The 26,835-nt window shown below is 28.4% G+C and overlaps 1 protein-coding gene across 3 annotated transcripts in view; it reads right to left on the reverse strand.

Moving 5' to 3' along the window:
- Positions 1–26,835, reverse strand: part of LOC129917829 (diacylglycerol kinase 1) — a 186,931-nt gene that overhangs the window by 31,218 nt on the left and 128,878 nt on the right. For 2 of the 3 annotated variants that reach the window (XM_055998006.1, XM_055998021.1), the window contains 7 exons: positions 23,379–23,504; positions 22,883–23,007; positions 15,203–15,311; positions 14,724–14,855; positions 10,970–11,181; positions 643–780; positions 303–480 (listed from right to left, as the gene is read on the reverse strand). In XM_055998006.1, the coding sequence (XP_055853981.1) occupies positions 303–480; positions 643–780; positions 10,970–11,181; positions 14,724–14,855; positions 15,203–15,311; positions 22,883–23,007; positions 23,379–23,504 (1,020 nt within the window). The remainder of the gene's footprint in view (positions 1–302; positions 481–642; positions 781–10,969; positions 11,182–14,723; positions 14,856–15,202; positions 15,312–22,882; positions 23,008–23,378; positions 23,505–26,835) is intronic. The other variant, XM_055998014.1, reaches the window with a different exon arrangement.

Below are 26,835 nucleotides of genomic sequence, written 5' to 3' on the forward strand. Positions count from 1 at the left end.
TTTTGTATTTTATTTTATTTTATTTTATTTTATTTTATTTTATTTTATTTTATTTTATTTTATTTTATTTTATTTTATTTATTTTATTTTATTTTTATTTTATTTTATTTTATTTTATTTTATTTTATTTTATTTTATTTTATTTTATTTTATGTTATTTTATTTTATTTTATTTTATTTTATTTTATTTTATTTTATTTTTATTTTATTTTATTTTATTTTATTTTATTTTATTTTATTTTATTTTATTTTATTTTAAGGATGGCAATGATATTTCTAAAAAAAAAATAAGAAAAACTAACCTTCTTTTGGTCCTCCTTTTGATAAATCATAAACTTGTCGCGGGTTAAGCATGTACTGGAATTTTCTTAAAATACGATCGCCTTGCCGTCCACCACTTTTCGGATTGACGAACACTAAAAGCGGACAGCCTGTTTCTGACGGTGTGATTTGGAAATGTGTTACCTGTGTTTGAGATGACTTCAAATGTAAATAATAATATATTTTAAAAAGGGGGTTAGTAACTGATTGTTAGCACAAGCATTCAATGAAGGTTAAATTGTTAGTACACACTAGTATAATTAAAAGGTACATTTGGAATGAAAACGAAAACGATTTTTTTTAATTACTTTTTTTAAATACCTTAAAACTGCTTGATTGGTTAACTGATCGTTGTCTGTCAAGAACAGCTGGACAGATGGCGGTGGGCGGGACAATTAAATCAGCATACTCTCCTAGCAAACATTCTTTTTTTACAGACGACGCACATCTATTGTGCAACTGAAAAGAAAAAAAAAAAAATTATAATTAAAATCAAAAATACGTAATTAATGTTTATTTTACTAATTTTTGACCAATGTAATGAATATGAAATTGTATTTTGATAAGGTATAGGTTTTCCTGAATAAAAACAATGAAATGACAGTATTTGATTCAATGGATTAATTAAGAGCTTGTAAACGTGCTCTTATTTTTAAAATACAAAATAAATTTAATATGTTCATGCTCAAATTAAAATTAATTTTATTTTTCGGTTGAAAAATGACTGCATGATAACTAAAATCGATTTATCAATTGGAACTTAAAATATATACATAATTATTTAATGCTCCAGCACGTTTCTTTAAAAATAAATAATTAATTTTACGGATTTTAAAATGTTAAAATTTGTGTAATTTCGGTATAACACTTCTTAATTCATACTTTATTAAATTTCAAATTGGTTTATCAGTTATGTCTCCTTTATTTAATCTTTATTCCTTATTTACTAGGTATCCAATTGAAGATCTAAAGTAGATATGTTTCCTTTCTACTTAAAGCATTCTTAAATACATCTTTAATTGGTATTTTTCTAAAATGAGTGTTTTTTTTTTATTTCTGTAGTTCTTCGTTTATCCTGGTCCGTTAAAAGCTATCACAACAAAAACATTACTGTTTAAAAAAGAGCCAATTTCTCCTATGTTGAAGTTATGCTGGCACAAAAAGTACTGAGATATAAAAGTATACCAAGTTCTAAAGCTTGGCTTTAAATTTGTATAAATAAAATGTTGATTGTTCTCTTGACAATTTTTCTTTTAATTACCGATTTTTAAAGTTATTTCAAAAATTGCCAAGTAAACAATCAAAATTTTTCTTATACAAATTTAAAGATAAACTTTAGAACTTGGTACACTTTTATATCTCAGTACTTTTTGTGCCAGCATAACTTCAACATAGGAGAAATTGGCTCTTTTTTTAACAGTAATGTTTTTGTTGTGATTTCACTATTTTTTGCAAGGTATTGCTATAGAACTTAAAATTTCTATAATTTATGAACACTAAGAGAAAATGGGCGGTTAAGACCCCCCTTGTCTAAAATTCTCTAATTTTAAATTTTTTCTTTTATGTAAACTACCAGGTCTACCATTATACGAAATATTAAGGTTCTACGATAGTTAGAAATCCTCTATAATATTTGATGAAAATTCAGCGGAAATAGGCGGTTGCCACGCCCCTTATCCAAAATTCTCAAATTTTAAATTTTTTTTCCTTGGTATATCTTACTAGCTCTACCATTCTGCCAAGTTTGAAGATTCTTCGATAGTTAGAAGTGCTCTATAATATTTGATGACAATTCAGCGAAAATGGGCGGTTACCACGCCCCCTGAATTGAAAATCTCAAGTTTTCGATTTTTTTATTTGTATGCACCTCAACCCCCATTACTGTACCAAATTACAAGTTTCTACGATAACGGGAAGTTCTTCATTATTTTGATGATCTGTCAGTGAGTGAGTGAATCAGTCAGTCAGTCAGTCAGTCAAAATGTATTTTGTGTTTTTTTTTTTTTTTTGAGTAAAGTTTTAACAAATCTATCCAACTTGAACCTTAAACACAAGTATGTACGTTCGACCATAATAGGTAAGATGGTAAGCAGATGAAACCAATTAATTGAATTGTAAAAAAAACTGTTGAAATTTTTGAACTTTTGAGTAGCCTTTTGAAACAGACATTGACTAGCCTTTATTTAAAGGACTCAAAAATCATTTCCATTGAACTTGCTTGACGAATAGTTTAATATGATTAATGAAGTAAATTTTGAATTCGAATTTGGTTTTAGAATACAAAAATCATTTAGAAAAGTTAAGTTTTGGTTCAACGGAAATTACCTATAAATATTCAGTTTTATTGAATATTGTTATTATTGTAATAATATTATTAAAAATCTTTAGCCTTTACTTTAAAGAAAAACAATACAGTCATTTTGTGTTTATTAAAGTTAACAAGAAAGTTGTCAAAATTGTTGTTAGTTTAAAAAAAGTATGTTTTTTTTTCGATTTGACAAATTTGGTGACGTGAAATAACGCCCTACCAAAGATCATATAACTAGTAAAGATGTCGCACGTAGAACAAACTTCTGTGCTTGAAATTTTCTACCATCAGATTTTACCCATAGGTCCAAAACATGTATCCAAGAATTAAATTGTTGAGAAACATTTTAAAATTTTTCGATGACTGCGTAGAAAAGAGAGGGTTGATTTTTATAGATGAATTTATTTAATGGGAGGAAGCGAGATAGTAGTTAAATGTTGATACGAATAAGGAAAAGAAAAAAAAAATACATTTGTCTGCGAGAATGTACCTATGAAATAATTTTTTTTTTGTTAAATTATTCAGGAAACTGATATTAACACATGATTCAAAATAATAATTTAAATAAGAATAATTTTAGATATATATATATATGACAAGAGTGTATGAGCAAAATTGTGTGAAAATGAATTTCAACCCTCAAATTGTCAATAGGTTCAAATCATTATAATGCAGAAATCCTTCGCAACATTAAAAAAAAGTTCTTATCATGAGTGGGAAAGAGAGAGTTATTTTTAATAGATTTCTTAAATGCGAAGGACCGAGATGTAAGTTGAATAGGAACAAATGAAAACAAAAAGGATCGTTTTGCCGTGCGGGTATATATTTTTTTTCACAACTGGATTGCTTCGCACAAGCAGGGCGAAGACGAGATGGCTAGTTTTAAAGATTGATGAAAAAAAGAAGCAAAAACAACTTTTGCAAGTGACTGGTGTGCTTGAGGTGGGTAGGTATAGGTAGGTATACGTGTAAGCAGAAGAAGGTTGATAAGTTTTTTTTGGTTTTAATTTTTTTTTCGATGGTAGTTGGATATTTAGATATTTTTTTAAGCGGAGGGTGGTTTTCTATTTCTATATTTTTGTTTCCTTTTTGAATAATCGCAAAGGCACAGGCGCATTGCTTTTAGGTGTAAGTACACACGTAATAGGTATGTAGGTAGGATTTTTTTTTCCTTTGCGACAGCAATCGTCCTTGAAAAATGTAGTTCATAGTATTTTGGTTGGAAAAAGAAATTCAAACAAGTGGTAGGTAGGTAGGTAGGAAGTGATAAAAATGATCATTCTTGGTTTGTTGTTATTTTCTTTAGTGAGGTAGGTTATGTAGGTATCTATTGATATTGAAAGATTTATTTAGTGTGGATCAGGGCTGTAAAAAATTCTATTTAAAAATGCATTTGAAATTAAAAAAAAATGATTGCAACCAAAAATATTTTGCATAAAAAAATGTTATTGCAACTGAAGAATACCTATTTGGACTGAAAATTAAATTTTTATTGCAACTGAAAATATTTTGCACACAAAAAAAATTAAAAATGTTGCATTAAATATTTGTTCATGATCTTAGTCGATTATCTTTGCATTTATGTTATTTTGCAATTATTAAAAATATACTATTGGAGATACAAAAATCTTCTATAACTTATTTGAAAGGTAATAATGTAAAGGTGAATACCACAAAAGGATTCTTAAAAGTTCAATCATTAAATAGGGTAAATAGGGGTAAAACGAAATTGCAATAAAGTGACTATTTTCTAAAAGCAACGTTGTAGAAAACTGATTTTTTTTTTAAATTGGTAGATACATTTATTGGAAGGCTAACGAAGGTATTGAAAAATTCTAGAAAATTTCAAAACTAAGTTATAAACGATTTTCTTAAACTAAAGCATGAAGTAGACCTTTGACATAGTTGTAGGAAGGGGACATTTTTTTGACAATTTGAAAAATGCCATTTGAAAGATAATGAAAAAAAATTAAGGGTCTCTGCGCTTCAAAATATGAATTTTTGAAAAACTAAAAACCTATACCTACCCACCTCAAGCACACCAGTCACTTGCAAAAGTTGTTTTTGCTTCTTTTTTTCATCAATCTTTAAAACTAGCCATCTCGTCTTCGCCCTGCTTGTGCGAAGCAATCCAGTTGTGAAAAAAAATATATACCCGCACGGCAAAACGATCCTTTTTGTTTTCATTTGTTCCTATTCAACTTACATCTCGGTCCTTCGCATTTAAGAAATCTATTAAAAATAACTCTCTCTTTCCCACTCATGATAAGAACTTTTTTTTAATGTTGCGAAGGATTTCTGCATTATAATGATTTGGACCTATTGACAATTTGAGGGTTGAAATTCATTTTCACACAATTTTGCTCATACACTCTTTTCATATATATATATCTAAAATTATTCTTATTTAAATTATTATTTTGAATCATGTGTTAATATCAGTTTCCTGAATAATTTAACAAAAAAAAAAATTATTTCATAGGTACATTCTTGCAGACAAATGTATTTTTTTTCTTTTCCTTATTCGTATCAACATTTAACTACTATCTCGCTTCCTCCCATTAAATAAATTCATCTATACAAATCAACCCTCTCTTTTCTACGCAGTCATCGAAAAATTTTAAAATGTTTCTCAACAATTTAATTCTTGGATACATGTTTTGGACCTATGGGTAAAATCTGATGGTAGAAAATTTCAAGCACAGAAGTTTGTTCTACGTGCGACATCTTTACTAGTTATATGATCTTTGCCCTACGAAATAAGGCCCCATTTCAAATTCGGCTTTAATTCCATGAGAACATTGAAATAACGCCCGCTGCCGCACAGTGTGTCGAGCCCATACAAAAGTTTATCATAAATACTTGCAGCTAAGTTTTTGGAGTTTTAATATCTTTTTTTGTGTTTTTATGGCAGGAATAGAAAAAAAATTACAAATTAACAAATTAAACAACCTATTACTTTTTTTTTTAGTATAATTTATGAAATTAACATTTATTGAAGAAGCCACTTGTGAGCAAAATTAATTTTTTTTTTATATATAAACAAAAATATACTTTTCGTAAGGTTTTTAGTGTGCTGAACTCGAATCCGAAGTCAGAAAAATTCTATCATATCACGTTTTTGAAATACATATTCCCGTTAGAAAATCTGAAATGTCGTTTTTTAACAGTTTTTGAGGTTATGTTCTTGAACGTGGTGATTTATTTTAAATAAATTTGTGACAGCTTCTAAAAGAACTAAATGTTTTCTTTTAAAGTCGGTTTAAATCTTTTCAATATCTTTTTTCTACTTTGAGAAATCTTAAGTTGAAGTCAACTTGTTTTGTTTATCTTCTCTATACAAAAAAATCGTATGTTTATTTGCGTTTCATAGCAAATCTCGAATAGTTTTTTGTCAATCGCTTTCAAATTTTGAAATAACGTTTTATTTGCATTTTCGTAAATTCTTATATCGGCGAGGTTGGTAAATACGCTATAATACACAGTAGAGCGTGCCCGGGTCAAGTAATTATATTAAAAATTTAGTATGCAGAAAAATATAATTTTTTTTTGTTGAAAACAATATTTAAAATATTTTTAATTACATGAACAGCTTTTTGTTACTTGTGTATGGCTAAAAATTATTAAAAACATCGATTTTTTCATTTTTGTGATCCCCTTGAAGATGTTTCTCAAAAAATGAATTATTTTGAGTACTTGACTCGTAGCACATAAATGTGATTATCTCTGGTAATCGCAAACAGAAGCAAATTAAACTTTGCCAATATTAAGTAAAGGCCTAAGGCAAAATAATATAAAAAAATTATCGATATAATTTTATATGTTTTTTTTTAAATTAAGTTTAAAAATTAAATTTTTTTTTTTGGCCATTTATCAAAGAAATTTTAATAACTCATATATAATTTTATAAATTTATTTTTTTTTGTTATACGGTTTACAACAACACTCAAATAAACAAAATGATATTAATAAAATTTTTCAAACAATTACCAAATGTGAAATATACACTCTCAAAGATTCCCATAAATTCTTCAAAATATTTTCGATTTCCGAGGTACTCATGTTTCGGAGCTTATTTTGAATACATAACCTGGGTTATTTTCTAAGATAAATATGTTTTCATATGAGTTGACACTTCTAAATTATATTTTAATAGCAAAAATATTAATTTTTCACAAAAAAAAAGTGATTTATCATAAGGGGACGACACACTGTGCGCCGTTCCATATTTCAATTGAATAACATATAATTGCTCCATTCTAGATGGAAATAAGGTGGCATTTACGAAAGAAAAAAAAAACAAAAAAACGTGAAATGTGGCCTAGTTTCCATGTCAACATGGAAATTAGACTTCATTTTCCCGTTGGCGATCTTTTGATGAAAAAACAAAGGTTTACTCTCAATAATATTTGCAATGTGCAAAGAATTAACTGTTTTTTTTTACCGAGAAGAATGCTTTCTTTATGATTTATGAATTAGTCAATTGTGAATAAGTGCCGCGTTAAGTGCACCGATAATACATTTTTGATAAGTCGTGATTACTGGAGAATAGAAGTGGAAAATTATATATATTTTTTTTGAAAAATGTGAAGGTTTTCGTCGTGGAAGTTGTCTTCTATATGTCCACGAAGAAAAACAACTTTATAAGTTTAAAGCCAAAAGTGGCAAAAAGATTTGTATGTTACAACAAGGATTGTAAATAATAAATGTGTGATCGTGGATTTTGCGAATGAGTATGTTTGTAGAGTTCCCGAGTTTAGTGATGATTCAATTCAACACCGTCTTCCTACTCAGGAAAAAATATACGAAAAAATAAAACTCGACAATAGTATCATAGATCTGTGCGTGGATTAAACACTTAGAAAAAGTGGAGTTTGGGAAGTTTATAATGAAGAATGAGCAAAAGCTGCATAATTGGCATTTGGCAAAATGCAAAGGGAACTTATTAGGAACAGTGCCTTTCCCAAATGCCCAAAAACCAACTCCGATGTTCGCAACATGCATATTTGCAAATGAAAACGTGCTTTTGAATATATCGCGATATTAAAAACAAAAAACTTTCTACAGGTCCACTGTCGTTGAAGCCAGTTTTTCCTATACAATTTTCATAAATCCCACGATTGCTGAGGAGATATGTAAATTACCGGATTCTACTCCAAGAAGGTATTTTATGGACGCAACATTTAGTGTTGTACTATCCTGCTGGTACAAACAGCATTTTGATAATTTTTTTTATTTCATCAAAAACATGTACCTTAGCTAATTTTTAAAAAACTTAGGAGCGACATCTTATTTTGTATTATTTTTAAGGTCTATATTCTCACGAGTGTTAAAACTGTTGGTTCCTTTTTTTGTCAAGATTTGAGGAAAAGAGGAAATAAAATTCCTTTGTTTTAAAGGAAAATTAAATGAAATCTGGAAGCAAAAAGTATTTTCAAAATGATATACGCCCTTCCACTTCATAAAACAGTAGAAATATTAACGGCATTTGAGAAATTGGCGTCTGATGCTGCTAGACTGAAACTTGAGCCATTGGATGAATTTTAAAAATATATATTTTCAAAAACAATGGATTGAAAAGGTAAGTTCTGTTTTTTGCTAATTATTTTCCAAACTTTCCAACTTGCAAAAAAAAACCTGTATCAAAAACCAATCTCATTTTAAAAACTTTAGCAGATAAAAGATTGGAAAATCCGTGAGTAGATTGTATTTTCAAAATTAAAATTTTCAAAACTCTACTTGGCACGCTTTGCAAACACCTAATCAAAAATTACAAACGTAGTAACCTACAATGAGTAAATTTAAACTTCTGTTGAAATACATAGAATTTATTTGTTTAAGTTATAGAAGAGCTTCAAATATTTTATTTATTCAACTTATAGATTCAGCAATAAAAAAGTTCAAGAAAATAGAATGTTCAAGTTATAGGATTTATTTCAATAGTTCGTCGCCCGAGTATTCTTTTGTCGTAAACGCCAATATGCTCTATAGCAGGCTCAGGACAAGTATTGGCTTCGTGTAAAAAAATTTTAATAAAAACCAACATTACGGTGATGGAGAAGACCAAAAAAGTGGTTTTCGTCATGCTCTAAGTCGGTCTGTGCGTCTGTGCGATGGATGAATTCCTTTGAAATTTGCTACAGATGATTTTTGCGTAATTTCCTAAACCGGTTTTTTTTTAATAATGTCTCCTTTTTAACGTATATCTCCCATATACCATTTTCAAGATTTTGCAATTTTCTCGAAAACGGCTCTAACGATTTCGATTAAATTTGATGTTAAACTTCGTTTTTACAAAATTATATTAAACAAAGGCAATTTCCTTTATTGACTGCAAAGACAAAAAGTAACACATTTTTTATTTGCAAAATTTAAAACACCGAATGCATTTCGAACTGACATGCGGCTCATCATCAGCGAAACCTCGATTAACACCCTAACAAGTCAATTTTATTAAAAATTTACAGACAGGTATTTCTTATCATTTTGAAGTGTTAAATGTAAAAACGAATTGAAAAAAAACGTTTTTGAAAAAAAAAAAATTAAAAATTTGATTTTTTTAACTTTCAATTTTTTTTTTCTCTTGAAACTTAACAAAATCTTAAATTTCCAATCGATATTTCAGATAAAGATACTTTAAATTGCAAGAGCAAGTATGTGCGCCCCAGTCGTAAATTTTATTTAAACTGGATATGTAGGAATAGGTTTTAGAATGTGCTCTTTTCAATTCTTTTAACAGATTTTTCCTTTCATGTACCATTATTGAGATAACACTGGTCGGCAAAAAACTAAAAAAAGTCGGGAGCAAGAACTTTATACGGTGATTTTGATTGACTTTAGTGTGCTGAATTCAAAACTGTTTACAGATTTTTTCTATCACGTCTAGTTTTTGAGCTATACTCATCACTATTTTCGCCATAAAGCTTCAAAAACTACTAATTTTTAATTGAGTTTTTTTTATGTTTAGTCAAAAATATATATTTTCCGTAATATGTTGCTCTTTATAAGTCCAAATCAGAAGACGCAAGATGGAATTTGATTCAAAAAACCATTCATTACTTTGAAAAAAAATAATCAAGATTTTGAGATATCTATCATAAATTACTTTTTTCAATATCTTTGAGAAAAAAAAATAATTTTGAAAAAATATAAATACCTTTAGGACGTGTTAATATGGCGTTTTGAGATGGCATAAGTAGTTTTACAAAAAAAAAATTTACGGTGATGTAATTCGATGTCAAATGTTCCCAAAAAAACGCGTTTTTGGCCTATTCATATTCAATTATTTCAAAAACGTGACGTGCCAGTGAAATTTGGACTTCAGATTCGGACTCAGCACACAAAATTCCTCTCGAAAAGTAGGGTTTGGTTCTAGCTCTATATCCGTTGCCGACCAGTGTAATTAGTGTCGTATATTCACAAAATAAGTTATAGTACCTAATATTATTGATTTGTCGTAAAAAAAATTAGTTTACAACATACTCATTTTGGGTAAAAACCTTGATAATTTGAAAACCAAAACAAATTAGAGAGTTTTGACTACATAAATGAGAAGAAGATATTCCACAAAATATTCTATTCTTAAAAAAATTGAAAAAAAAACTTCATTGCTGTATTTTTTTAGTAGTAAAGCCAACCTTAAAATTCGATTTCCCAAAATTCCAAAATTGGCGTTTACTATAAAACAATTCTTGGGCGACGAGGATGGTTGATACTGTCAATTTTCGACAATACTAAAAACGAATACCAGCAATCCTGAAAGGATATTCGTTACTTTAAAATGTCTTCTCTTAGAACCTGCACGATTTTCATTTCGGCACTTTTCTCAAGTAGCTGTCAATTTAAAAATTCCATTCATCTTAACATCAATTTCTTCTTCTTTCTTTGACAAAAAAATACCTCTTAAAGAAATTGCTTCCCGTATAAAAAAATTTACAAAAAAAAAAGTTAAATCACAAATTCTTACTACTCCACTTTAGCTTGTCCGAAGCTAAATCCGAAAAAGTCTTTGAAATAGCAATGAAAGTGCTTTTTAATTCAATTTGCAAAAAAAAAAAAAAAAAAAAAAATGCATAAGAATCCCTTGTTTCAATCTCAAATACCTATTACACTATATAAAGTGAGAACAAAATAGGTGTTCCTTCAATCTTAAACCTCTTTGACACTTTGAGGAGCAATATCATCAGTAGTAGAAGAACACACACACTTATGGTGGTGCACAATGCACACAAGCACACACACACACATTCTGTTGAACAAATATTTTTGTTGCCAATCTTCACAAAGAGATGGAGCTTTATAATAGTGTTTGGTTGTTGTTAGAATAAGTATATAACATACCATCATGTGACACCATCGACATGTTAGCCCTGTGATTCCATGGTACGCCTTTATACGTTTTCTGCACTTGGAACAACGCCCATAGCAGTTGCCTTCGACCCAGTGATGCAAGAGGTCACCTCCGCCTTTGGCTTTCTTTGATTTAACGTAGGTTGTGATGCAGGATGCTGGAGCGTGTTGTACACATCTTTCGTGTACTGTATATTTGCATACTGAAAATAAAAAAAATAAAGGAAAATTATATAATTTTTGTTGTTGTTGAATAAAAAACATTAAATCTTAAGTTTCTCTTGAATTTCCATCCCGTATTTTTTTTGAAAAGGTTGGAATTTTCAAATGAATGCAAAGACACAGATACCAGGGATCATCAAAAACATTAACAACTCGTTGTTATTTGCAATTGATTCCTACGAATGATTAATGTGATGATTTATTCTGCTGAACAAAAGTATTTTACGTCTCATTCGAAGGAAATATTAAGAATACATAATTATAAATATTTAATTTTTAATTTGCATACATTTTTAGAAATGATGGGGCTTCGATGAAGGAATGCGAAGAACGTTTTAATGCGAAAAGAAGGATATAGCTACCACGTTTTCATTCTGCTTTTGGATGCAAACAGGATGAACGAAAACTACGGAAATTTAAGAATTTTCAAATGAAATTCTTTATTCAAATCAGCTTTGCAATAAAATTGTGGATATGGTAAAAGTGTGTATTTTAGAATATTAATAAGAAAAAAGATAATAAAGCAATATTATTAACAATTTGTTTTTACTTTGAGGCAAACAAACGTCCCAACAGTAATGGCTTCCATGCTTTTTATTGTCAAAAACTACACTAGCCAAAAAAATTAAGGGAGCAAAAAAAAATCGTGATTTTTTTTTTTATGATTTTCGATAAGCTGTATCTCAGTAAAAAATGATGGTAGCATGATAAAACGAAAAGCATGTGAAAGCTAGATTCTTATAGTTTTAGGAATTTATGACTAATTTTTTGTTTTCTAATGGTAAAAAAGCTAAATCTTTGGAATTGTTAAAAAAAAAACAAAATTTTCCAATTTATTTTTTGTTTTTACAAAAAAATTTCCCACTTTTTTAGAGAAATTAAAAAAGTGGGAAATTTTTTTGTGATAAAATGATTATTATTTTTACCGACGCGACGTATTCAATTCGACCGTATTTTTTTTACTTGCTCTATAGGGCAAGTATTGGTTTCGTGTCGAAAAAAAAATTGAGGTTTTAATCAAAACCAACATTACGATGATGGAGAATTCCGAAAAAGTGGGTCTCGCAATTCCGTCCGTCCGTCTTGCGTCTGTGCGTCCTTCTGTACACATTTCCACAGCCTAAACGGGTGGACGGATTTTCTTCAAATTTGGTACAGATGATTTTTATGGAATTCTAAAAGTTGGTTTTTTTTTGTTTTTTTTTTATATCTCGTTTAGAACGTATACCTCCCATACAAAAAAAAATACGATATTGCGAATTTCTCGAAAACGGCTCTAACGATTTTGATTAAACTTTGTATACGTAATATTTAAAGCAGTGGAAATAAAACTGCATTTTTATTTTTTCTCAAAAAGTCAAATAACAAAAAAAATTTTTTCATTTAATAAAATTTTGCCCTAAATGTCGGCTCTTCCCCAATATCAATTTTTTTAAAATTTAGATCCAGCTTTTTAAATCTACAAGTAGACTAACATAAAAGTGCTTTGAACTGCAAGAGCAAGTACGTGCGACCCCAGTCGTGCATTTTATTTTCTTTATGTTTGTTACCTCATAACTTTGGACTGAGTGAACCAATTTTGACATTTTTTTTTTGTATTGAAAAGCTGGTGGCTGCAATGTGGTCCCATTTCAATTTCGTTCAGTTATAGTCATAGAAACTATTAGAAAAACCATTAAATCCAGCTTTGATCCATGGACGTCGGTTTTGTTTTTTGATAAAAAAAATTATTATTATTATTATACGATTTTTTTAGACTGCAATATCAGTCATCAAACCAAAAACCATACTTTTGACTATCAATATCTCAATAACGGATTACTCTACTTTATATTCAAGGACACATTTTTAAAAACTTCATTAAAATCACTAAAAAAAATCACGATTTTTTGTGTTCCCTCAATTTTTTGGGCTAGAGTATTTGCATGGCCATTTCTTGATAAAAATTGACGACATTTTGGTGTACCAAAACTGTATGTAGAATAAAAAAAGCTCCAAACTTTTCTTAATAATGTCTTATTCATCGATGAACACTGGCTGCATGTACGAAAAAGTGTTATTCATGCTGACGTCCCACTTCTCGTTTGCAGTGTAGTATAGATTGCAATTTCATCTTAAAGGGCTAGTTATATGATCCCAAGTCCAAATTAAGACAAAATTTACTTTAGCTCATTTAAAAGGTTATAATATCTTGAAAGTTATCACTAAGAAAGGATTTTGTCGTTACGTTTTGTGAATTTTTTTCATATGAAAAGCTTGTACAAAAATTGTTTAATCTTAAAGTCTAATATTTTTTCTAAATAATAAAAATACGTTTATTCAAGTCTATAAATCTGATTTTTTAAAATCAGTAATTTTTAATGGAAAAACAATAAATCAACTTTTTATATATTGCACAAAATTTGGTTAGTATTTTTACCTGACAGCCTACTCCACTAGGTATATTATCTGAAAGCTTGTTATTTTCGCTAAAAATATTCACCTACATATATCATGTCTTTACGACATCTACAAAAAGAACTGGAATTTTTTTAATGCAATCAGTTTTCATAACTTTTTTTCCTTCCAACCATTTCCATCAATTTTTTTATATGACAACCTAAATACATTATTTTAGCTTGAGGTTTTTTGGATGTTTTAAAAAATTCTTAAAAATAAAAAACTGCCTGAAAAAACCTTAAAAAATGTTCACTAAAACAATTGTAAAAAAAACATTACGCATACACCATAGTGTCCCATTGGATAATTGAGGATAATGTTGAAATTCGTTTGTTGTATCAAGATCTATGGTTTCAGAATGATATTTGGCATTACTATGTGGGGTTGAAGATGTACTTTTCTCTAGCATAAATTAATTTCTTTTGATCAAAAAACAAATTTCAAATCATAAACATTTATTAAAACATATGGTAAAGTTGGAATATACTTCAGTAACTACAAGTTCAATTTTTTTTTTTTCAAATAAATTCATTTAACTTTTTCTGAAACATGTTTGACGTCATAAACGAATACAAAAATCTCTTTTTTTATTAGTTAATTTAGTAAGTAGTTCATGGTTAGCTACATGTTCATTTATAAGCACTATAGAGTATGGAGGTCATAATTATGTGCCTGATACATCTACCTACTAAAACTACTACATGAATAATTACTTGTTCACAATTTCCCGGAATATATATATTTTTTCATAATTAATTAAACGATAAAAAGCGAAAAATCCTTTTTACATTCCATAAACTTGCTTTACACTTCTTGCATACATGAACCTCATTCATAACAAAACTCCTCCGTTCAAAGTACCAGAACTAAAAATTCTCATTTACAGCCTATACATCCACTCACGAGAGCTCACGACTATACTTTTTTTTTATGAAATATAGCAATATTCAACTTTAAGTACATATATATCCAGTTTGTAGTATAAAAAGAGTGTAAGTACACAAAAATAAAAGCAAATAATGCAAATTTAAAAGAAAAAAAAAAATGAAAAAAAAAGAATATTATTATTATTTATTTTACTTACACACACAACAGAGTCCTTTCTTTCCCAAGCCAACTAGCATATTCAAACAAAGGTTACAATATGCAGGCTTGCTGAAGTGCTTCAGCCTCCACACATGAATTCCGTCTTCTTTAAGAGCTGTGTTATCCACTCCTGCAAAATAAAGGACACAAAACAAATACAATGACATGACAAAAAGAGAACAAAATAAAAGAGGTTAAATTGTCAAAAGGAGTGACAATAAAAATAAGTTAAAATGATGAGTAAACTGTTGTATAGAAAAAAAAAATAATAAGAGTCTTTTTGAACAAAATAATGAAAAAAAAAAAACAAAAAATAATAAACATGGCGACGGTGAGTGGGTGAGGAAACACGGAATACGGAAAGGAAACTTGTCGTATCCTTATACTTCGCCTATCATGTCGTTGACGAAGCAAAAAAGGTTTAACCTCATTACCAGTGATGTGCGCGACAAGGGTGTGAACTGTGAATTTACTTACCAAGTAGAACTAGGAGCGGTATTGTTGTGAGGCCACCCCTCTGCCATTCGTCTAGGGATACTGTGCCATCAGCATCGTAGTCAATTTCCACCATCATCTCTTGTAATATCTGAAAACATAATTACATTTGTGTGTTATGTCTGTTTTGTACTTGGATTTATGACTATGATTGATTTTTCGAATTTTATTTTTATTATTTTTTTTTTTTTTCATTTTATTCGCCTTATACATGTGTACAAACATTATAAATTGGGTGTGAAAATTGCCATAAACTCTTAAAAAAAAAAAATAACATGTTTTCTAGACCATAAATAGGTACCTATCACTTTTGGATAAAATTTTATATTTTTGAGAAAGCATTCGTGAGGGTTTGGTTTTTAGTTTGATTTATGTTAATGGTTAAAGGTTATCAAGTAAATAAAATTGAAAACAGGTGTTCCTGGCAGAAAAAAGGGTAAAACGTGTAAAGCAAATAGCTAACTAATATCACTGGTCTGCAAAATTTAACTTTTTTTTCTCCTTCAAATAATTTTTTGATATTATGAAAGATTAGACTTTCCTGAATCTAAATATGGTTTCAGAAAAATTCTATCAGGTACCATTTTTGTAAAAATGATTTTTGAAAAATAAGGGTACTTTCTAAAAAATCACCCTTTTAGATTCATTTGAACTTGTATAAAATTAAAACTGTTTGTCGCATTGAGCTCTAATTTAGAGGACTTATTCCTCATAGTATGACCTATTGATTGACACCAAATATATCCTTTTACATTAATGTTTACTCATTTTTTAAAATACTGATTGACAAAAAAAGCAGACATTTCAAAATCCTTCACTTTTTAGTAAATCCTACATGAACAAAAGCACCTTAATTAAGGAAAATGTAAAATATCAATGCCTATTATATTTAAAAAGTCAAATATTTTAAGAAAACCATAATAAAATACATTAAACAAAATTTTTGCGTGTTTTGTAGTTTTATATACTATTTTTTTATTTAGAAATATCTTATTTGTAATAAACCATTCGATAAACTGCATTGTAAAGTTTCGGATTTGTTTCTCTTAGAAACAAAAGCGTACTTTTTTTATAGTTTTTGATGTGCTGAGTTAGAATCCGAAGTCAAAAATTCTATCACGTCAGGATTTTAAGATATTCGCTTTAAAGTATCACAAAATCAAAAATCTCAAAAAAACTACTATATCTCAAAAACCAAAGCTGGCACACTAAAGTCCATTAGAAATCAGCACACTAAAGTCCATTAGAAAAGTATACTTTTGTTTTAGGGAGAAAGATATATTAATTTTTAGAGATCAGTTTCTTTACGGTAAGATATGCCAAACCTACTAAACTTACTTAAATTAAGATATCTCGGAGAAGAAAAGAGATATTAAGAAGATTGAAACTGAATTTGAAAGAAAAAAATAAATTCTTTCATAAACCCTAACAATTTTAATTAAAAAAAAGATTACATTATGACAAAATATTTCTTCGAAAACAGCAAAAAAATGGGTTTTTGAGATTTTCTAACGGGAATATCTAAAAAACGTGACGTACTAGGTCAATTCTGACTTCGGATTCGGAATCAGCATACAAAAATCCTTTAGAAAAGTATAGTTTTATTTAAAGGAGGATTTTCTTGCAGACCAGTGTATTTAGAAGAATATAATATTACAGGAAGAATAAACCTTTATGTTATCAACTGTCCTTAAACGTAGATATTAATTTTTTTTTATAAATAAAAATAGTTTCGATTTTCTCGAAAATGAAAAGACTTTAATGAATATTAACCTAAACGTTGAATACCAACTATAATAATAGCAGTATTGAATATTAAAAACAAAAGTTTAATTTTGTATCGTAAAATTTTGAATTTTGTAGGTAGGTAAAATATTTTGTTTTCAAAGTTCTCAGTTTGAAAATTTGTTTTTTAAAAGCTTTTGATTAAAGAAACTTTATAGTGGAGTAACTAAAGCTCAAAAATTGGCAATATTAGGGAACCCGGCCGAACAGCTTAGATTTTGATGATCTTTTTTTTCAAACGTCGGTAATTAAAAATACTTTAAAGTCTATAGATTAAAAATTGCCGGTGTTGCCGTTTTGATTTTTTAAATTTAATTGAAGATTTTTGTGAACAAAAACAAATTTTTTTCAAATTTCATAAATTAATTGATGCCAAAAGATTGTCTAGGAAATTCAAGGAAAAAAATATATGGAAGTGAGGGACAATCTTCCATAGTTCAAGCGATAGATGCAATTTTCTTATTAATTGACTTCAAACACAAAAAAAAATTTGAACACAACGGCAACACCAACAATATTCAAATATACATTTTTTAAAAGCTAGAAGCTTAGTCATATATGTAAAATTAAAATTAAGTTAATTGAATGAACGGCTTTTGAAAGAATGGTAATTGAACTCAGATTTTTGAAAAAAAAAAAAAATTATTGAAAAAATTTTAACATGTCGTTTTTTAAACTTGGTCGTAATATAAAATGCATTTATTTTCAAATTTTTTTGGCCGCATTTATTATGATTTCAAATTATAAAATCAATATGTATTACGGTTTATGAAAAAAATTAAAAAGTATTTCATTTTCGAAGAACTTTTTTTAATAAATTGTTTGAAAAAAAATGTAACTTATTTTTTTTTTTAAAGTTCAACATCTAAACATAAAATTATTTTTTATTCATTTAATAACCCTTACTGTTGAAAGTTAAATAGCAAAAATTTAAAGTTCCTATTTACCACAGTCTTTGAGAAAATTAATTATTTCAATGCAAAAATTCAGTTTTAATAAAAAAAAAACCATTGAAATTGAAGTAATTTTTCAAAAGTGTGATATATTTTAAGTTTTTTGCTTCGAAATTCATTTGATAATATTTATGGCCAAAAATTTTTTTTAAATAAATTCATATTTTATTAGAAAAAGTTTGAAAAAAGTCATTTTAAATTTTTCTAATAACATTTTTTTTTTAAATTCTGAGTTTGAGGACCATTTTTTCAAAAAGTCTTGATTAAATTTAGTGGATTTAAATTTAAGAGATAAGAATGAGCTTCTGGCTTTTTAAAAATGTATTTTAAAATATTGTAGGTGTTGCCGTTGTTTTCAAAATATTTTTTTTGTGTTTGAGGTCAGAATGTTAGAAAATTGCATTTATCGCTTAAACGATGTAAGATTGTCCCTTACTGCCTTTTATATATTTTCCTTAAATTACCTAGAGAATCTTTTGCTATCATTTGTTTAATGAAATTTAAGCAAACAAAATGGTTTTGTTAAAAAAAAAATTAATTTTAATGGGAGCGGGTCATAATTCTGCTTGTCAAAATTCTGTACGACAAAATTCTGTAGGGTCAAAATACTGTAAGACCATAATTCTGTACGTCATTATACTGTAAATACAAAATTCTGTACGTCAAAATACTGTATGAACAAAATACTGACTTGCAAAATTCTGTTTTGCAAAATTCTGTACGGCAAAATACTGTATTTTCAATACAGTATTTTTAAAGAAATTTCCTTTGATAAAAAAAACACGAAATAGTAGCTTTAAATATAATTATTGACAGTAAAGTTGTAATTTTATACAAACATAATTATTAAAGTAAAAAAGTAAATCAATTCTAGGAACACAAATCAAACTTTTCTAAAACATACAAAATACATTTTACAAAAAAAATGTAAAAATCAATATAAATTTTATTTTTTTTTCCATCCGTTTAAGGTATACAACGTGGTTTAATTCAGATTGTTTTTTTAAATAAGTGTAGTTTTGTTTTCTCTCTCTTTTTTCCGTAGCTCCTAATAAAGTACCTAGATTAATCAGCATTAGAAGCTTGCCTCTTTATTAAGTTGATCTCTTAGATATTCATAGTGGGTTGGGGTCGAAATTCTGTATGTTGCAAAATTCTATATTCAAAATACTGTATGCCAAAATACTGTATGTCAAAATTCTGTATGTGCAAAATGCTGTAGGAACAAAATTCTGAAAGTCAAAATTCTGTATAGCAAAATTCTGGTTGGTCAAAATACTGTATTTCAAGATTCTGTACGGCAAAATACTGTATATCAAAATTCTGTAAAAATGCTGCAAAAAAATATCGTTTTGATAACGTAAAAAAGTGCGCGCGCACTTTTTTTCATTATCAAAACGATATTTTTTTACAGCATTTTTACAGAATTTTGATATACAGTATTTTGCCGTACAGAATTTTACAAAACAGAATTTTGCATGTCAGTATTTTGTTCATACAGTATTTTGACGTACAGAATTTTGTATTTACAGTATAATGACGTACAGAATTATGGTATTACAGTATTTTGACCCCACAGAATTTTGTCGTACAGAATTTTGACAAGCAGAATTATGACCCGCTCCCATTCATAGTAAACCCTCTTTTAAATATATCTGTATTTCAAAATTCTGTAAAAATGCTGTAAAAAATATCGTTTTGATAATGTAAAAAAGTGCGCGCGCACTTTTTTACATTATCAAAACGATATTTTTTACAGCATTTTTACAGAATTTTGATATACAGAATTTTGATGTACAGAATTTTGAAATACAGTATTTTGACCAACCAGAATTTTGCTATACAGAATATTGACTTTCAGACTTTTGTTCGTACAACATTTTGCACATACAGAATTTTGACATACAGTATTTTGGCATACAGTATTTTGAATACAGAATTTTGCAACATACAGAATTTCGACCCCAACCCAATTTTAATTTTAAAAAACAATACGGCAACACCGGCAATTTTTTAATCTATAGACTTTAAAGTATTTTTAATTACCTACGTTTGAAAAAAATCTTCAAAATCAGAGCTGTTCGGCCGGGTTCCCTAATAATTTGCTTTAGTTACTCTACTAAAAAGACTTTAATGAATATAATAATAGCAGTATTGAATATTAAAAACAAAATTTTAATTTTGTATCGTAAAATTTTGAATTTTGTAGGTAGGTAAAATATTTTGTTTTCAAAGTTCTCAGTTTGAAAATTTGTTTTTTAAAAGCTTTTGATTAAAGAAACTTTAATATAAAGAGAGGTTTATAACAATAAAATAATTATTGACGTTGTTTTTTTATTTTTTTAATTTTGTTTCTATGGAAATAGATCCACCTAGAAAATATACATTTTAGGATTTGAAAAAGAAACCACACTCGAGATAACAATCCGACATGACAAAAAGAGTCAAATTTTTCTTAATTTTTAAATGACAAAAATTGACCACCAATAGTTAAAAAAATTGTTTTGAAAAATTTGGAAAAAAAAGACCAGTGCCGCCGAATTTTTTTTTTAATTTAAGGGGGGTATATTCATTATTGACCACCATTTAAAACTTTTTTGACTTCTCCTACTAATATTATTATTTTTGAATTTTTAAAACTAACTATTTTGAAGAACACAATTACGTATCTAAAACGACCTTCTTTTAAAATCACTCTTACTCATTCAAAAATATTCCTTCATAGTTGTTAATTATAATTTTTGCACAAAAAACTGCTTTTTGGTACATTTTTTTTCAAAAATATTTCCAGAAGTGCACAACAAAAAATTGAAGGTTGCCCAATGATGTTTTTATAAAGGCTTATCGAAAAAAATATTTTTCAAAACAGATTTTTCATTCGAAAACTATGAATCAAAGTCAAAAGTGGTCATTTAAATGGTCATCTTATAGAATAAATTTAATACTTTTTGAACTGCGAAAAAAGTGGTTCTAGCCATTAGGCCCCTCTGTTTGTGTGTGTCTGTTAATTCTATACTTCGAGTTGCTGCCAAAATCACTGAAGCGATCAGCTTCAAGATCCGTGCGTAGTTAATAGATTTTTTTGTGATTCTCAAATTTAAAAATTGACTTTTTCCTTATGGTCAAAATTAACAGTAGGTATTTGGGAATCCAAAATTCATTTAAAGTACTTCAAGTGACGGAAAAATCCTTCTTAAAAAATGTTTTTTTTTGTTTTGTTTTTTTTTTTTTTTCAACTTTTCTCAATATTTTCTGAAATAAAAGTACAGTTTTTCTACATAGTCTTAAATAAAAAGATTTAATCTTAAACAAGGCAACCGAAACTATGTAAAAATTTTGTATACATATGTATTTTTCTGACTATCAAAAATCCAAAAATAAAAAACATAAAAAAGTGAGAAGTTTTTATTAAGTTTTCTTATAGGTACAATCAAAATTCTTTTGTAAAAGATAAAAATAAAAAACAAAAAATTGTAAGTTTGCATTTTTCTCAATATTCTTGTTAGAAAAAAAAATGCTGAGTAGGTAGATGTTTTAGGTATAATTATTTTCTACTAATTTTTATTTTTTCGATATGAGGTCTATTTTTCACAGAAATCGTTAAAAAAAGCAAGATTTTTGACACACACCCCAATTTTTCGCCCACCCACAACTTTCCTGCATTTTTTTGTTGACAGTTTATTATTCCCCTTTAATATATCATATTTACATGAATCCTAAATTTTCCCACCACTGCTAGAATTTTTTCAACTTTTCCACTCTGAAAACAGGAAGAGAGTATTTACGAACACCACAAGTAAAATTTCGACTGAACAACTACATAATTTTGGCTTTAGATGAATGCTTAGCAACTTAGTCAACTTGTTTTATTACTAAGTCAGTGATTTGTATTATTGTTTTACATTTAACGACTATGTGGGTCACTGTGGTGTATGTGTAACCTTTTTTTTGTTTTACTAAGATACCTTAAGGGTTAATTAAAATAGTTAAATTTTTAATAAAATGAATCAGACGAATTGATTTCTACTTTATTTTGCATATGAGATACATATGCAGCACTGAAAAAATAATTCAGAATCTGAAAGAAAAATAATTTCATTTTGGAAAGCTCGGTATTATTAACTTTCTAGGTAATGGCACAATAATTTGTCTATAAAGAATATTTTACTGCACTAAGAAGTTTCATACACATGTATTGGCAAAATTAAGTGACCAGTTCAATTCAAGTAGAAATGATACTTATTTTTCGATACAAAATTGTCACGTATTATACATGTGCAAAAACTTAATACTCTACGCGCTACTTGCGTCATGGAAATAACGTTGTGATTGCACATCAACTCGTGTTCACGCCTTGCAATCTATTTTAGTATCCTCCTACATTTGAAAGCCTGTATATGGACCGAAAAAATATCAACACTATAAGCCATTTCCGTGTGAATCAGGCCTTGAAATAAAATCTTTGCATGTGACTTTTGATCACGAAGTTTCAACAAAACATTTTTGCCAAGTGGGTAAAGGACTTTTTTTTTCACTATGCATCCTGAAAAACTTTTATAGATTGGAATTTAGGCATAAAAAACTTTACCTTCCAATGCAGATGTACTGAGAAAAAAAAATTCTCTTAATGTCAACCATTGGATTAAAAACTCTCAATTTACAAGGTTTCATAACAAATATGACTGTGTAAAATTAAAAACCTGCACTTTTTGCAAATAAAATTGAAAAACTTTTATAAGCCAAACAAAATGTAAACAAAAAATTTAATTGATTTTGTGGAAAGCACACTCTTTTTGGTCCAATCGAAACAATAGAAAAAGAAAAACCAAACTCGAAACTTCTACTATATGACTGCAGCCATATAGAAATAATACAACACAACTTTCCATTCAGGAAATATATAAATACTCGCCAGAACACTTACCGGTCTCAATTCACTAACATCCCATCCGAGATATTCTGCCACGGACATCATTTGGCTCACAATGGCATCCATTTCCGCAGTATCCAATACACCATTACCATCCGTGTCGTACAATCGGAACATAACTGCAAAACAGAACAAAATAGGAAAAAGAAAAGAAAAAAAAAAAAATTGAAAATCCAAAACAAATTTCAAAACCCAATCACAAAAGACTAGGTATACACGGTCACCACCCATCGACACACCAAACCACACAACGCCACGGAAGAGCATATCCTTGCTAAGGACGTGCCAGCCGTGCCGAGCGGACGAGAAGTGCGAAAATTCATTTAACTTTTCCTGTAAAAAGCAAGAAAACTAGCCGCTCAATGCAAACTATAATATATACCAGCAGTACGAGTATAGTTCTACGTGTGCATAGAGCACATGTTTTCGAGCTTCGTTCAAGAGAAGGCAAACACACACAAACATATACTTATATTCGTGTTTGACTTACATTCAAGTTTATCCTCCGGTCGGCCAGCTTCCAAGAGCGACAAGTAGCAAACCACATCCTTCAGCGCTACTTTCAGTGACAATGGATCAAAGAATGACATTTTACGAGTGAGCAGTTTTATGTCAGCTGAAAAAAAAAATATAAAAACAGTTTTGTAGTTCAGAGAAAAAAAAATTCAGCAAAGTAAAAAATGAACTTTTTTAAATTGGAAAATGTCTTATGAGAAATGAAATCAGTCATTTGGGAAGTGAAATTTTAAGTTAATTTGGTCAGGTGCAGTGTTTCACTGCAAGAGATTAACGTGCCAAAATGTTTTCGCCATGACATAAGAATGGTTTTAATTTAATTATATACATGAGTATAGGAATGGTAAAGGCGTTCTTATTATTATATGGAAAGTACCATCCCTATTACTCGACTGTGATCAGTTTTTAACATAACCTCAAAAATATTGCAATAAAAAAAAATTTAGATTTTTTGTTTTTATAGTTTTAACTTGAACATTTTGATAAAATTTTGTGAAAGTGCACGTTTTTATGTTTTAATTAAGATTGGATTTTATTTTGAAGCAACATATGTTTAAATTTTTCAGTTTAAAACATTTTTTTTGTTGAAAAAAATGACCTCATTTTCAATAAAGAAGAAGAAAACAAAATGTCTGTGTTTTGAAAGCTTAATACTTGATTGTTTTTGTTTAAACTTTTACTTTAAGAGTGTGTAGAAAAACTTACATCAAGTCCTGTTAACAACAAAAATAATGGTGAAATTTTTTTTAAAATATCTTAATGAACTAAGGAGACATTGCATATAACTGTAAAACTAGTCAGTCATCGAGTTTTGTTTTTTTACGTAACCGAATTGCAAAAATTCTAGCGTCGTCAATTTTCAATTGATTTTTGATTATGTAACTATTAAAATAAATAAACATTCAGACCTTTTTAACGTCGGATAAGATATGCAATTTTGGTAACGAACCTTACTCAAAATTTTTAAAAACAATAGTTTTTCACCATTTTTAAACTTTGACTTGAAATAGAACATGCTGTTTTGAATTAATATAAATGTTTTGTGCATGTGTTAGTTATATATTTGCTTGCTAACCACTAATACATGTACTACAACAAAGAATCTGAAGGTTTAACAAATAAATTTATTTATTTTCAAATCCAGCGATATACTTTTTAGGAAAATCGGTTGAAAAAAACTTTAAAAGACTTCAACCAAGATATTATAATCTTTTTTGTAAAAGAATTGCTGAAATTGAACAAGTCATTGAAGAGTAATTCAGAACTACAAAAGACGGTTTTAAATATCGAAATTCGGTTTTAAATATATATCTAAAAATAGAGGATCCAAAACTGAGATTTTAGCACCTCTTTTTAATCCAATAAGAACAGTTATATATATCAAGGACTTTTAAAAGATTATAAGAAAAAAATTGATTTAAGTATGTACATATTTGGTCAGTGCTAGAAAGTTTTTTTAGGGAATAAAATGTTACTCATACGCCACAAACCATTCGTTTTGTCATGAAAAGATTTTTGCCTAGAAATATAAATAAAGAGGCAGATATGCGTGGATTAATTTTTAATGCATTTGAGTACAATAATATAGAATGTAAAATATGATCCTTGGAATTGTATCCAAAGCAAAATTTAGAGGTTAAGAGTTTTTCGTGATTTTCTATTGTGAAATTGTATTTTTTTACGATACAGAATTATAATTATCATTAGGTTCCGCTTATAAAGATACAAAATTGTAATTACCTACGAGTCAAACAAAATAAAATGCATGACTGGGTACTTTTTAGATCTAAGTACAAAAACATAAAAGTCTGTTAATTTTCGTGAGATGAGATTTTTTAGATTTTTGACATAAGTTATAGAATATCCAAACAAAGATATGAAAACCTTCATGCAAAAAAAACTGGGTACCTTTTTAGATCTAAGTACAAAAACATAAGTACAAAAACATAAAAGTCTGTCAATTTTCGTGAGATGAGATTTTTTAGATTTTTGACATAAGTTATAGAATATCCAAACAAAGATATGAAAACCTTCATGCAAAATTTGGTTCCTCTACCCTAACTGTATAGGGAATTTTTAAATTTGGTCCTTCTCTCCTTGTCTTATACGACGACAGCGCCCTTTTAACCCGACAGACGTTAAAAGAAGGGGTACAGAAACCAAAGTGCATAAGAAATTCCATCCAGTTCTTTGTTGAGCGAAATCAGTTCTTCTGCTCTACCTCAAGATTTAGATGTAAAACAAAAGGTCGCTTGTGCCAGTATCAGCGTTTCTTCTTCAAGCACCACTTACTCTGATTTCTGAACAAGAACAAAAAACAAGTAGCATCTTGGTCCTTGCATTACTATGATTTTGATTTAATGAAAGCAAAACGTACTTCTTCGGGACTTTCGTCAGGAACCAGAAAGTTCGACAAGTATATGAACGAAATTAAGAAGTTTTATAGAAAATAAAATATGTACATATCTGTTATTTTTAGGGTGTATTTGTTTTATTATGTAGAATGCGTCAATTTTACATAAACTTGGATAAAGTTTGTACAAACTAATTTTGTTTTTTAATTCTAACAAATACAATAAATTGAACTAAAATGAACTAGTTCAGAACTAGTTCAGTAGCGTGATTTGAACTAAAGTGATCGATCACTCAAATGAGCTAAAGTGCCCAACTCTATTACTAAACTCTCCGTTGTCACATCTATGGCCCTTGGGTGCCAACGAAGGGTCAAAAAAGTTTATACTTGTCCCGCGTTTATATTTTTTCCCACTTAAAGCAAATTATATCAAAAAACAGCCTTCACAAATTTGGATGATTTAAACAATTTTTTTTTTCTTTAATTAAAAAAAAAATATTTATTTGATTCAAGGCAATCTAAGGCAACCTTTTCAGAATAATGGTTGTGTTTTGACTTCATCCAAACTAACCGCTAGAAAAAGTTTTAACCTCTTATAAGAGGTGTGCAAAATTATTTGCTAGTTTCAAAACTATTCAAATTAATGCCTTATAAAATCCACTGAAAATGAGACCACTAGCTCTTTCTCAGATAATAAAAAATACCAATACAAGAAATCGAAGAAAGTGCGATGAAAAGTGAAAGGCAAAAGACGGAATAAATTTACAATACAGAAATTACGGAAAATAGCTAGTAGACTGCTGTGAAGTTACAAAAATAATTTTAAAAATCGCGACAAGATTAAAATTCTTATATTTTAATATTTACGTCTTATTGTATGCTGTGTATGTTTGCTGCATGATTAATGAATTATATCCTTATTATTGAAAAATTAAAACTCCTAAAACAAATACTTGCTTTATATCCTTGTTGTTCACGTCTTTGTTTACCTTTATTTTTTAAATTCCTTGAAACAAAACTAATAAATCAACTTCACTACACAAATAAAATATCCACCCAGCTGACACTTTCAATCTCA

Source organism: Episyrphus balteatus, chromosome 1, assembly GCF_945859705.1.
Source record: "Episyrphus balteatus chromosome 1, idEpiBalt1.1, whole genome shotgun sequence".
Taxonomy (NCBI): domain Eukaryota; kingdom Metazoa; phylum Arthropoda; class Insecta; order Diptera; family Syrphidae; genus Episyrphus; species Episyrphus balteatus.